Source organism: Saccoglossus kowalevskii, chromosome 5 (genome assembly GCF_978046115.1).
Source record: "Saccoglossus kowalevskii chromosome 5, keSacKowa6.1, whole genome shotgun sequence".
NCBI lineage: Eukaryota > Metazoa > Hemichordata > Enteropneusta > Harrimaniidae > Saccoglossus > Saccoglossus kowalevskii.
In genome coordinates, this window is record NC_140645.1 from 40,578,597 (window position 1) to 40,593,562 (window position 14,966).

The 14,966-nt window shown below is 36.7% G+C and overlaps 1 protein-coding gene across 2 annotated transcripts in view; it reads left to right on the top strand.

Moving 5' to 3' along the window:
* The window catches only part of LOC144348373 (uncharacterized), a 29,022-nt gene extending 14,271 nt beyond the window's left edge, over window positions 1–14,751 (top strand). For both annotated transcript variants that reach the window (XM_085499420.1, XM_078007760.2), the window contains one exon: window positions 9,686–14,751. In XM_085499420.1, coding sequence (XP_085355546.1) covers window positions 9,761–11,866 — 2,106 coding nt within the window. In that variant the 5' untranslated portion in view covers window positions 9,686–9,760 and the 3' untranslated portion in view covers window positions 11,867–14,751. The remainder of the gene's footprint in view (window positions 1–9,685) is intronic.
* Window positions 14,752–14,966: the final 215 nt, after the last annotated feature.

Here is a 14,966-nt window from a genome sequence, read left to right on the forward strand (position 1 = left end):
CAATAAAACACTAGTCTGTTGAAGTCTGATTGATATATACCCGGGGCATTTGTATCCGGGTTTTGCTAGTCCGACGTGTGCAATTTATCGATTCAAAAGTGAATGCAGACACATGAAACGCGATATGTACATTTTAAAAAATATAAAATCGAGATGTTTTTTTGAATTAGAAAGTGGCTATGAAATTATATACAAGTCATGTAACTACACTCATGTATATCGACAGCTGTAGATAAAGTGGGGCGTATTCTAACTCCGGTTGAACCATTGTTCTCAAATCAGTTAAGTGGATTTTTTTCCAAATTAATCTAATCAGACATTATGCCTTGTCGCAGCTGTCCCGCATTATGGGTAGCAGTCAAATGTGTCGTAATTCAATATTTTAACCAGCTTATCTCGAAATTCGTTGAATCGAAAGTGGTCCATAAATCACGCTAGCATTTCGTTCACTGATGTTAGAAATGTAGAATTCTTGAATAAGTAATTATAAAATAATGAGCATTACTCGTACCACACAATCATATTTGAGTAAAAAACGTCTACAATAATTGTTCGCATCTCTGGAAACAACTCGACCAAGCGTACATGTTTGTTATGCAGAATGTAGTGAGTATGCTCAATTCTAGTTGTGCTGTGATTTAAGCGATGTAACTGTCAATGGTTCCCCTGTATCTTGCAATCTGATTCTGACAGTAACACACCAATTCCATTAGTGGCTGTCTCACTGGACTGAATAAACGCATCAATCATTTATTACCATTATGTCAATAAGATTCCCACCTGAATTTATGAAATCCTTTTGTCCTTTTGATTTTCCTTGTTATATCAATAAACTCCACTCTTGCAATCAATTATCATTACAAAAAAGAACACCTAGCTTGTCGCCTAAATGTGATATCTCTCTGAAATTTGTTTTGAATTGTGCTGAATAATTTCATAACGAAGCTTTATTTTTAATTTGCATCCATCATGTAATGTGATGGCAGTGTAATGGAATATGTGGAACAGCAGCAAAACTGTTTTTGTTTGCTACTACATGATCATATTCACAATATAGTGTGTCGTTTTATTTTTACCATTTATTTGTAAATACATTTTCCACTAGTGGTTGTGTTTATAGGGTGTACCACAAACAATTAGCCGCTTACGGCAATGGGATAAGTCTAAAGTGACCTAAATAATATATGATAAAATGTAAATGCTCTTCGAAAAACCGAGATCAGGGTCATTGCATTAAGCAATCGATTCAATTTTATCTGGCACGACAGATTAAAATTAACACATTTTTTTACAAGAAATACCGTTCAAAAAGGGGTTTGACTGAATATTAAACTTACAGCAAATCGATGGATTTTTACTGCCATGCATGAACGGTAATTGTGATTTAAGTAAATCCGTGCTAAAATATTATCACGATAATGTATAATTGAATAGATGCTTTCACAGCATCGGGATAATCGTTCGAAGCAAAGAATACGTGGTGTATTGATTAAAATCAAGTTCTTCACTGAACTCTCACATATAAAAAAATGGGATTAGTTAATAGATTTTGTTCCACTTGTATACAATCGCCGAAATAGACCACAGATATGTGTAGCTATTAAACTGTAGAAATTACACTGTGCATATGAAAACAAGTTTGCCCAGTTTACGAGTAGCATAAAGGCAAAGGGACATAATTATGTTGATTTACAAAAACTACTAGAACAATGGATCACATGTCCAAAAGTGGTATAATGATTTACTAGTAATGCATATATTGGGATTGAAAAGATGGTTACACTATATGCGATAACAAACAACCAACCGCTATAAACGGACATATAGCAAACATCGCAAATAAATTATAGATAGTTTATAAGAATTGAATAATAAAATTATGTTACGAGGAAAAAATCACAGCACTATAGAGCAGACAGATATACGATTAATCACATACTAGCATGCCTTGCTGTTGCTCATGCCAGCAAACAATTAGATGCTGCATCATCTTTAAAATGCTCATGATCACCAACTCGTGATATTGCCCTCACAAACGTGTTTTATTTAACTACACCCCCCGCCCCTAGGACCGTCGATGTAATTAACAACGATTTGCGGTACCTGCCATTAAATCTATATTACTTTCACAATGCTATGCTTTATTAATCTTTTATATTTTGGGGGCCTTTATTATTATTTTGTGATAGGATATATCCGAATATCTAAAGATTTGTATAACGTAAAGTTAGCTAGATATTGATTCGTAATATTGTCACTGCCATATGCAATAAAATATTCCCACATATCAAAAACGTACGAATAACATTTTACCATATTAAAAAAATGCGAAAACAGAGTTGCATTAAAAGCTAAACTAAAAACATATATATTATATAATGCGATGGAAATTCCCCATATGATAGCAATTATGTCAACATTTGAATTATATCTTTCGTAACACAAGTCAATCGGAGGCCAAACGTCTGAAAACAAATATTTCGCATATAATATATAATGTCGTATAAAGTATTTCGAAAGTTCTGAAAAACAAAACATTTAGTTTTGTCAGGTGTCATATATGAAAAGTACCCTAAACTTTATTTCCAATGCACACAATAGAATAGTTGCTATGGCACAATGCTATAGATTTAATATCAACGTATACATTCTATATTCGATTCTACTTAATAAAAAGAACATAATATCCGCTCGAATAGGTTTTAATCTGGCATTTGTGGAATAACTCTCCCCTTTTCTACTCAAATTAAATTGTGTTTGTCTTTGGTCTCGCATATATTAAAGTGTGACATTTCAGGATTTAATTCAATGGCCAGCTACAGGGGGGTTGCATATTGGCTAGACAGTTCACGAACGTCTAACCAATCAACGGACACTTTGTGTATTGCGTGCAAGGTCAATCCAATTGTTTGCTGGTATAAACTCGGCGACTCGCTTCATTTGAATTCAAACATACCTAGTAGGTACTTAGCTGATTATCCCAGGGTTATGGCACGACACTTTTAAAGAGAAATATGATTCATCATCCGTCGGGCGATTAATTCGTGAGTATTTTTCTTCCCGGAGTCATTCCATCTCCTCGATCTTCCTTCTATTTTTGAAATTACGATCATCCATCCTTGCATGAATTCTTTGTATTTAAGCCGGCTGATGAGTATGTGTATCCTTGCGGAACATAAATTGCGGTCACTTTGTTGTTGTAATTTGCCAAGATTTTTTTAATACGTGACATTGACCGTTTCAGAGCGCTCTCTTGTCAAAATGTTTGACTACGATAATTTATATTTGTGCCGAATCCTTGGTTTGGAACAAGTAAAAATTATCAACGAAGGTCAGCGCGGTAATATAGGCTAATGTATTCAGTATAACACTCGCATAACAGCGCCACAGTTGACAGGCGGCGAACGTTCGATTATTAAGTATGTAAACAAACAAAGTATTGTACACGCGGCTTATACGTCGCACGTGACCCGTAACGAGACACAGTACGACGACTATGACGATTTGACGTTTGTGTAAATCAAAAGCGGTGTGCATTTCTGTGGTTGGGACGAGTCAGCTTTATTTGCAGGTATTTGTTTAGAAGAATTTGAACTATATGCGTCATTTTTTTCAGATACTAATGAGTTGCATTACAATATTGTAAGTTGACTATATATGCATGTGTGGTGATGTTTTGTGAATCGACGATAGTAGTGCACTTATAACGGTGTTGTTGTACATGCATAATAGTGGACTCATAACGTAATGGCAATTTCCCCATATAACATATTCGCCGTTATATATGCTTCCAGGAATGTCGGATGTAGTCATGTCGATGTAGTCACAAATTAATAACATTTTTTTGACCTGACAGAAATTAGATATATATGACCGTCTGTTAAACGTCGCGAGGCGAGCACACTGTTTGTTCACGTTATCAGTGTTGCAACTGATTTGGGCACTACAAACGTACTGTAATAAAACCATTGATATTGTGAGATGCGTAATACTAAAATGATACCCGCACTCACATGTCCGTGGTGTTGCCATAGAAACCCTTGCGTATCTGTAAAAAATAAGATTGTATCTTAACTTAGCTGCAGCTTTCTCACCTCGAATTCAAAGAATGTTTAGAAGTGTTTACGGAGCAAAACATTCAGCTATACTGTGACATTCAGAAAGTTCAAAGTTCATCATATACTAGTAGTCTGATTCTATTCTATCAGAAATAAGATGTCACTTTCGTTTTTTTTATGAGTAGAGTACAAGGCGATTGCCGAGATAAACATCTAGTAATCGGCTCCCACTACGTACTCAGGTAATCTATTTCGTTTCTCGTCTTCTAAGCTGTTTTGACACAAATTGCCCGCAGTAAGGTTTAACCCAAATGTTGGGTAATTAGAGTTTTATGTCCCCTTCTCTATCCTCTGCGTTCGCCAATCATGCTACACTGACAGATACACTCTACCCACAAGCATTTGGAGCCTAGTGGCTGGAGAGAGACCTAGCTCGAGCCATTCCATTAGAGCGCGTCCGTTCCATTAGAGAGCGTTCCATTAGAGAGCGGTCACGTGACGTGTGATCACCTGACAAGTGCTGGATACACGCTCTAACGGAAAATACCGTGAGGTTTAGCGAATTTACGAACCGTTACGAAAGAGTTTGCTCGTTCGAAGACCGTTTTTGTAAAAGCGACAGCCTTGGTCGATACACTGTTCATTTACACAATCTTTCCTGGCACCATACGCACTCACACTGTTAGCGGCGGAGTGAAACGCGCCCATGTCATGCCATTAACCGATTACTGACGTCTATGTATTTCATGTCTTTCATGCGTTTCACTCCGCTGCTAACAGTGTGAGTGCGTATGGTGCCAGGAAAGATTGTGTAAATGAACAGTGTATCGACCAAGGCTGTCGCTTTTACAAAAAACGGTCTTCGAACGAGCAAACTCTTTCGTAACGGTTCGTAAATTCTCTAAACATAACGGTATTTTCCGTTAGAGCGTGTATCCAGCACTTGTCAGGTGATCACACGTCACGTGACCGCTCTCTAATGGAACGCTCTCTAATGGAACGACGCGCTCTAATGGAATGGCTCGAGCTAGGTCTATTCGAGTGGCTGCGGCATGGGGAGCAGAGGGGACTATCGCCCCATCGAAAAAATGTTGGGGCGTCGCTCCTCCAAAATCAAGCTGAAACCCGTTGTGTCAGCAAAATATGTCCCTCAAAATGCAGGTCTAGATGGAAATTTTCTTAAGGGGGAGTAAGGCGCGAGATTGGTGAGCAGATCTCGTCTCAATGCAAAACTTGGTGCCGCCGCCCGCCTCTGGGAGCTAACATTAAGTGTAAGTGAACACACATCTAGAGTGTACTATGTTAATACTATAATAATATTGTTAGGTATTGGATTGTATTCGACTATTTTGAACACGACTATTTTGTGCGAGGTGACATCTAATACAAGTTGACTGGTTCAACAGAATAACAACATGTACGATTTATTTACGCGTATGAGAAGTGAAATTGACAATCGTCTTAGATTCAACTGATGATAATAAATTAAACATTACAGCTCTAATGAAAATATATAAGTAACATTTTGTGTGTCGACGCTTTGACAAAATGCTAAAACATATATAATAATTTAACAGAAATCAGCATGACTACTACTTGATATATCCTTACATTTTATTTGATATAAATAAACTATACCCACACTCTATACAATCGATAAGTTCAAAGGTTGTTGCTCTCGAATTGCGACTGCTTGTTTTTTGAGCGTGCTTATTCGCATACGATGTTTTGGTGTTTTTATGACGTGTTGATAACATGTTCACAAGTCTTATTAAATTCTGAACGAGAAATAAACGTGGCTTGTCGGTCTGTTTTCAAACTGTTCTTGTATATATGATTGTTTCGCTTAAGACATACTCAACAGGTAATGAAAAAAAAAACACAAGCGTTTCTTTGCATTGAATTCAATATAGCGGTTTGTTATATTTGCTATATAATTGGGGTTTTGTGGAAAACATTCAGCGTATTTTGATATAAAAATGTATACGCAAAGACATCGACGCGCATAGTAAGTAAATTTCACGCCTAGTTTGCGTTTTTTAACTCTGGTGCACAATATATATCATACCTAGACAAAACTAACGTCAAGGCATTATAAATTATAGTATATATTCAAGTTATATATATATAATAACATTATATATATATAACATTACAATGAAATGTTACCATAACACTAAGTAGTATTCATTTGTCAAGCCCCTTACCCTCGCCAACTAAAGTCGCAAATAACACTATTTTATGTGGTGCGGGAAACCTAAATATTGCTGTTATATGTCTAGATGAAATTGATACTTGAGAACTAGATAGAAACAAATTACATAATATTGTATAAATCTAGTAGAGACAAATCAGGGTTGGATAAATGTTGAGGAATGAAGCAAGGTTCAATGTCACACGATTAACACCACCAGGTTCAATGGCATGTGATCCCATACGAGTGTTCTTTCAGAGGATGAGGGGATAACCAAGCATAAACGTTTCATATTACACGATTTATATCATTTTCTATTGATTGAACTACTTTGTTAATACAAATTAAAATAACTGCGGAGTGTAAATGGCGTATTTTAGGTTAATTTTATTTCAAAACAGGTCATAATTATTACAAAATGCGCAGGTATCATTTCTCACCACCGTTTACATTGCCGCGTCACAGTAAGCGAAACAGTAAACGCCATTTTGAACGTTGCATGCTGGGTTTAATTATGCAGGGCGAGTAATCTAATTGCAATTCTGATACGTGTTCAGTCGTAGCAGTGTCCGGCACACAGTTACACAATCTCAGTCGTAAAGACTGAACATATTTGAATGCAACTGGATGTTAATTTGAGTTACTCGAATGGAATGCGCTGGGACGAGCAGAGGCAAGTGTGCGGTGAACATAATCAAATTAGGGTTGAATCGATCAGTTACTATTACGTAAACAGTAAATGTATTGTTTTTTTTTTAAAACAGGTCACTCGGCTTGTATCTTAAGAATTGTAATATTTCGTTCATGAAACTCATTTCCATTTAAACATAGTACCACTCTAATATAATGAGTGTTGCGAATGTACTACACGTGAAAGAAGCTTTATCTGTGCACACAAGAGACTACAGTACATACTGTGTTCCCTTGTGATGACAGCAAGGCTAGATAATGTAATCCTCTTCAAATAGAAATTTGAATATTCATAATAAGATATGGCACCCGGATGTCACTGCGATCAATCTTATCGGTGTTGCTTTCATCACAGAAAGCCAATCAGCATTGTTCGGATTCTATATTAAATGGCATTCGCTGTCTGCTACTTTCACGCCTCGTCTAGTGCAAAGCAACTCATTGATGCATTAACGAAGTTCGTACGCTTCAGATTAATGAATTGGGCAGAAACGTTCGATTTGTTACATTCTTTGGCAAACAATAAAGATTGTGCTAATATCAACCTACTATGACCACGTGTTCATAAAGACGAATATTGAAAAGCATAAACTACTACTACTACTAATTACTATAGTAATTCAGGCTATCGTTTATTGAATTATTGCCACACAATTATTCATAAGAAGACGATATACAGTTTAAAATGACGTCATATTTATCGAATCAAATCAAGTTTTAAATGTTAACACCGTTAAGCAACTGCAAATAGAATTTCCAAACGTCCACCTGTTAGATTCGTCATAAAACTATTTCCCTTTCCAGCCCCGATCATCTGCTTTATATCTTCTTACAAACTACAGTGAAAACAGTAAACGATATTCTGAAATACAAAACCAATCATATGGAAAAAGACTGACAAGTGTAGCTTGAAGCAATACATCCTAACCAAATGAGCCAATAAAATTGCGATGTTTTATGTCGTTTTTGATCAATTTCCTTCTGAAACAACTCTTGTACAGATATATTATCTGTCTTCTTCATTCGTATATGATTTTGTCGATCACACTATAAAACGTCACTGTTCACTAGCATCCAGAGACGGTTTTAAAAAATGGCTTAAAGGAAAAATTGTTTCTTGGAACTCCTAACCTCGTTCCAGACGAATCCTATCAATCCCAAGCGAGTAATGAAAGATATATTAATGCATTATTCTGAATATCTTTAAGCATTTTTGTTTTTTTAATACTCATTTTAAAAATTTCAGGTTGATATACACTTGGGCGATGAACAAAGATTATTGTGTTAGCCCATGACTATTGTAGATATTATTCTTTCTGCTGAATTTTCACTTAGTATAAATTATCGTAGTACATTCTTGCCTTGCCATCAAACACAGCGCGTTGGACCTATTTGATGATGAACAATAAATAAATAAATAAATACATAAATAAATAAATAAATAAATAAATAAATAAATAAATAAATAAATAAATAAATAAATAAATAAATAAATAAATAAATAAATAAATAAATAAATAAATAAATAAATAAATAAATAAATAAATAAATAAATAAATAAATAAATAAATAAATAAATAAATAAATAAATAAATAAATAAATAAACCAAGATGGTTACCTCAGATGTTCAAAAATGCTCTGTCGCTACATAGACTGCTACTATTCTACATTTGATATGTCACGTGACATAACTGAAAGTGTAATCAACACAATGTCAATTTCTCACTTTGCTATATACGAGATGGGTTTTTTTTCCCGAATAGTGGCTTATGTGGTCATTTTCATTTCTTTGTTTGCTTAATCTAATTTATCTTGCACAAATTCATAGTAGTCGTTGCACTATATATCATCATTCAATATGAAATCACGTGATGAACAATTTATAATCGGTAACCATGGCGAAATCGCGTTTCTTCATACTAATGCTTAATTTAATACGATAATATGCATCGATAAAGTCGTTAAGCTAAATGCATGACGTTAACGATTAATCTAATGGTGAAGCGGGATTATACTTAGGTAGCTGCTATTTACGTCACTGAGACAAAACCATAACATACATCGGGTGTTTTCGATGAATATTTCATAGAGTACTGAGTGTAGGACAACACACCACTGACTTCTACATACACATAGTACAATGGACAAGCGTTGACATTTAGCCAAGATTACATCTACGTATGAGCTCTCGCCTTATTAGTGTTATGGTTTGGTATTGTGAATAAGTTCATTTCCATTAAATCTGTCTTTTACCTCCATGTTTATATCCATGCAGACTTAATGTCGTATCAAGGTGGCGTCCTATTTACAGATGACAGCGTGTGTTCATCTCCAAAAAACGACATCGTAACAATATATGCTTCAAGCGTGAGTGAAGAGTGTGAATATGTCATTTGAACGAGACCTTTAACTGGGAAGATGTCTGAAATGTTTCGCACTATCGTTCAACACTCTTGTGTTGTATTCCACATTTGCGCAAATATCTTCTTCACAGTTAAAGCAGGAGGGTCGTCACCTGCGCACGCGCGGGAATTGGGTCCCAAGCTAAAACGCTCGTTTGTAAACAATGACACGCTATGGCTATCTGACGCATGCGCAGGTGACTTATACTAGTATACCAACTGAATTATTTTGCGAGTTTGAAGACATTGTTAAAATGAGAATAAACGCAACAACAACAAAAATCTGTATTGCGGGCACGTCGGATCGGTTACTAATTTGTACATATATTTCGTTTCTCAGGTTTCTGTTGCACGTTGGATTATTGACAAGAATTATTACGGCTGTAAGATGATGTCACCCTGATTGTTACTGAAGATGAACGGTGAGAGGCTTCGATATTCTCGCGACGGTATTCGGAAATTGTCAGGAATAAAAAGTCGAAGTTTTCCGGAAACAGACGATATAGTGATTAATGCAGTGTCATCGGTATCGAAATTTTCCAACGTCGACCGACCAATTTCGTTTTACGGGAGGCAACGCCCTCAGTCTGGAAAACCGTCTTGTGATGAAGCATCGATTTCGAAACATATAAATGAAAACGGTAACCAATGGAACGAGCGACCGTCATCGTCCTACGGAAGATTTCGACAAAGTCGGGCCTTCACGAACACGCAATCTAATAATGATAACAATATTCAGAAAAATTACGTTAAAGTTGACGAGAGTACGATTGTATGTGACTCGGAAAAGGAAGATAATAGACTATTTAAAAAACGACACAGACCGAAATCGTCATACGGTAGTCGTACACCGACACCGGTGCCACCGGACGTTGGATATTCAGACAGATCTGTACGTAATTTAAAGAACAGTGGTCGTGAAGGGAGAAATAGAAAAGATAATAAAAACAGCGACAGAGTTAGATTTAGAGGGCGCATGTTTCCAAACCGAACTGATACACTGAAAGAAGAACCTGTTGAAGTGCTGTCGCCGGGAAAAGATGGAGGGCGCATATCGAATGCATTTTCTCTAGACTATGAAAATAATAAACGGTCGGGATCTCCATCAGTGATTCATAGTTCGCCTTCGGACTCGGAATGTGGTTCGGTTGATGAAATCGACATTGATGTTTTTATTGATCAAAATGCGGACGAGTTTGACCCCGAAGAAGAAAATTTAGAGATGTTTATGACAGTGCATTCGGGTGCTAGGCAACGAAATGTTTCTTGTGATACGGGTATTTCCAAGTTTGGTTGCACAAAATCACTCTTTGAGGAGCAGAGTGTAATGGATTTATATCGCCCTAAATTGCCGGCAAAGAAAGCGTACAGACTCACCCCTTTAAACGAGTTAGGACGCCAGCTACGGTCAGCGAGTGAAAGTGACGCCGACGTTCTGCTTAGTGTCAATTATGCTACATGCCAGGGAACGATTGACCCGTTCTTGAATCGGTTAGTGAAAGATGCGAATGCTCCACTAAGTCCAATTATAACTGAAAAGAGAACAGGATTTTCTAATGAAGCCGCAGCGGATACAGAGGACGAAACTATTACCGACAACGTCAGTTGCATGAAATCCAATGAACATTACGTCGCGCTGAAATCACCGCGCATGTGCGAACCCGTGCCTCACAGTATCGATAATTCTTATTTTAATAAATCGTCGCCATGGTTACAGAGTCAGCCTATTGAAACCGTTGTGCGTCTAGATCATTTATCAATACAAAACAGCAGCGCAGCACGGGTGTACACGGAGAACATCGATCTGAGTCTGCAACAGTATTCTGAAGAGCAGGCAAAGAGTGACACATTTGACGGTAACCCCCAACGCAAAGACCGTTGTTCAGTACGCAGCTATCGACAGTATTGCGAAAAGGAAAACGACGACGACGTATTTATCAACCCACCGACACCGCCGAGGGATTTGCCACCTCCGAATCGAGTATCATCAAAATTACATGCCCGGCGTTTGCTGCGAGGTCGCAGCTGTGATGAGATTCTGCCTTCATACCCTGTAATAATTGCCAACGGAAAAACTATTCGTGCTTCAAGCAAAGACTCTGACTCTTCTGAACCCACTACCCCAACTTCACCATTAGATTACAACATGGACGATAAATTGGAACGAAGCGGATCACAGAAAAGCCGCACCCCATTCGCAAGCACTCCTACCCCGCGACCTGGATCATCTGCGTCGTCACGTCCGGGGTCCGCCCTCGCTGACCGCCCACGTACGGGTGCTGGGTCGCGTTCTGGCTCAGGAAGAGACTCTGCACGCCCGGCAAGATCGATCGCACAGCTCAAGAAACTAAGCATGGAAGAAATTGATGATCTAAAAGACGGGAAGCGATCGAAACTGTTGCGAGCACAATCACTTCCGGAGGGAGGAATGGGCATTGGGCCGAAACCCTCGTTAGCGGAAATGATGGACGAAATAAAAGAATGCCGTTATATTCGCAAACAAGATCGCGAAGATAAATAAATCGATCTGAATAATTGGTTCGTAACCACAACACTAGCTACGGGATTACTATCATTGTTATTGACCGAGAAAGTTGCTGGTAATCAAGAAAAATAAATCTAATTGATTTCAGCGAGCTACAATGCGGTGAGTGCTCATTTGAACATCCGCTCAGGAACAATATGCTAAGACAGATATGGACGTAGGAAAGTAGAAAGACAATTATAATGTGGCTACACACACGTCTTAAACATGTGGTGTGAAGCAGAAACGTATATTCCACGAACCGCTGTGTCACAAAGCTGTTATTGAATACAATATAGTAAATCCTCCCGTTTATTACAACATATTTTAATCAGGTTACCTAACATATGATCATATTATTTATTACTACTCCGTATTTAAGAACTCTCTTATAATCAACATGTTACAGTGGTGCTGAAAATTGCGTTTATCTGTCACGGACAGTCGCTGATCTAAGCGTGTACTTATGGTGGGATTTACACAGCTAGCATAATGACGACACACGCTCTCATGGGTTGACTTGTTTTCACTTTAAGTATTATACTTGTGTAAACTATCGAGCTATCTTTTTTCAGCTCCATGTTTCAACATTTTAAAATTGAACTTTGACTTTTGATCAAATTGTACCTATCCTATTGTGAGTCGATTGTACTATGAGCATTATCTCACGATCGCCGTTTTTGCTATGCGAGGTTTAAATCTCGATACAATGCGTTACGTGCGGTAATACATTCTCAACTTATTATATGCCACATCAATCATGTATGCGTCACTGCACATATCGTTTTATAAATACCAATTTGTATTTCATAATTGACGAGAATTACCATTGTTCTTTTTTCCACTAAAAGAGCAACTCCATGCCGAAATTGTGGATACGATTTTCTTTGTATATTTCGATGTAACGCTTAAATCAAAATAACATACATTAAAAAAACAAAAACAACGTCTAGACAGAATCGCGTATTCCCAAATTCAGGGTGCTATATTCAAACAGTAACATTTCGAGTGATTCTATTTTTATCCTTATCTGTAGGTTTTAATATCAAAACTACATAACTGTAATGACATCAATGTTGTCGACGGAGAAATCTGAGTGCATGCATGTGTTTAATCTGCCATGTAATTCGTTCCTAAGCTATTGAAGTGAATGTACAATATGTTTATTTTGAATATTGACGTCTGAAACTAACATTGCTGTAATGTCCATGTCAGTTCATGACGTACGAAGAAAGGATAATTACGTTTTTCGAGAAATCCGAAGTAAAATTTTCTTATATTGGCAAATTGTATTTGTTAATTACTGCCATTGCTATATCCGTTCACGCTTCCATTGCTTTTAAGTTAAGGAAACATAACAAATTTTGCGGTAATATGTTGATAGTACAATCCGTGACGGTGATATCTGTATGCTTCAATCGTGGTTTCACTCAGTGACGCACGTCCCTGTGGTACAGTAAATATAGAAGACATATTCTTAACCATAGCGTAAACACAGCAGCCTGTCAGTCTCATTTTTAATGAGATCTATAGTCATTTCAATTTATACTTTGCATTATACATTATGTTCTGCAACGATATATACAGATACGATACTGTGTGTTATGTGCTGTATGCTCTTAGCAAGTGCACGACGCGTGTATAACGCGATCTATATACTGTGAGCTATAACAAAAACAGTAAAAGGTCTATTGGAAAAACATATTCGCCTGAGACGTTATTTTGAAAATGTCGCGCAAACAACCTTTCGATCGAGACTCGTTCAATCTCTGTACTAGCTGGATAGCGAATTTAATATACAAGGCAGGAGATTGGAATTTGATATAAATTGCGGAAGGTTGAAATTTAAAGTTTAATAATGACTAATCTTTTCTACTGAGAATAAACGAAATATTGTCACATGATCTAGTTTTGTGTTTGCATCAATAAATAAATAAAAAAACTTAATAATAGCTACTTAATAATCAAGGAAACATGGTATTTTACCTCAACCACACATATGTGTTCGGTAAATACAAATGCAACAAAACAAATTTATTCAAACAATTTGCTACTTCAAAAGCCCGTGAATAAATTGGGGTCTGAAAGGAAGTGGAAAAATTGACGATTTGGCAATGATGACGATTTACCATTAGTTGGCGGAAAAGAGAAGAAAATGACATAGCTCGTGACATGCACAACTCATGTCCATGTTCATTATAAAACAACAGTTGATACTTGCTGGAGGCACTGTTAGATTGATTGGAGCTATTGAGGTTTTGTGCACGGTTCTTTGCGAAACAAAATCTTTAGAAATACATGTATATGCAAGTTGGTGGACACTAGTCCAAAAATAATGTTGTTGTTTCTTTTTTAATATTTAGACAGTATTGGCTACATACAGTTCGAACGTTTGAAACCCGAAGACAAGTAGAACATAATAAACAAAAAGTGATTTTAATATATATCAAAACACTATGATAAACATGATTTTTGTTTTAAAATGGACACTAAGTTTTGGTCATCGATTGTGTCTAATGAAATGTTCGCATTATTTAAGTGGTGTGTTTTTCAAGAAAAGTATGTACCATTGTTTGTTCTCAAACTTCGATGTCAGAAGTCTTAAATACTTTTGTAGTCTTAATGACATGATTAATGCCATGGTTTAACGTTGAACTATTATGACCAACAACAAAACGCAAGTTGGGGAAATCATTTGTATAATCATTCACCCAGTACATATTTTACATACACATATACTAATGTGGACACATCGCTCACATAAACATGTCGATTACTGTTTTGTAAAATGTAATTAAATAGGAAAATAAATGCAGATTCTGGCATCAGCTTTTTGCAGCAAAATTATACTTTTCAATAAATATGTACATTCTTGCAAATTATGCAGTACATGTGGTTGTTTTTTAGTATTTTGTGATAGAGCTCCAAAATTGTGACAGCGTGAAGCCAAAACTGTCTACACAGCCGAAATGCAAAATATGTTTCGGGTTCATGAGCCCGCATTAAAATCTTAAACACTTCTACTGCCCAGTCGTACATGCACATACAGGATTTAGGAGTCATTATGGATCACTGACAACCAACGCCATTTAATTCC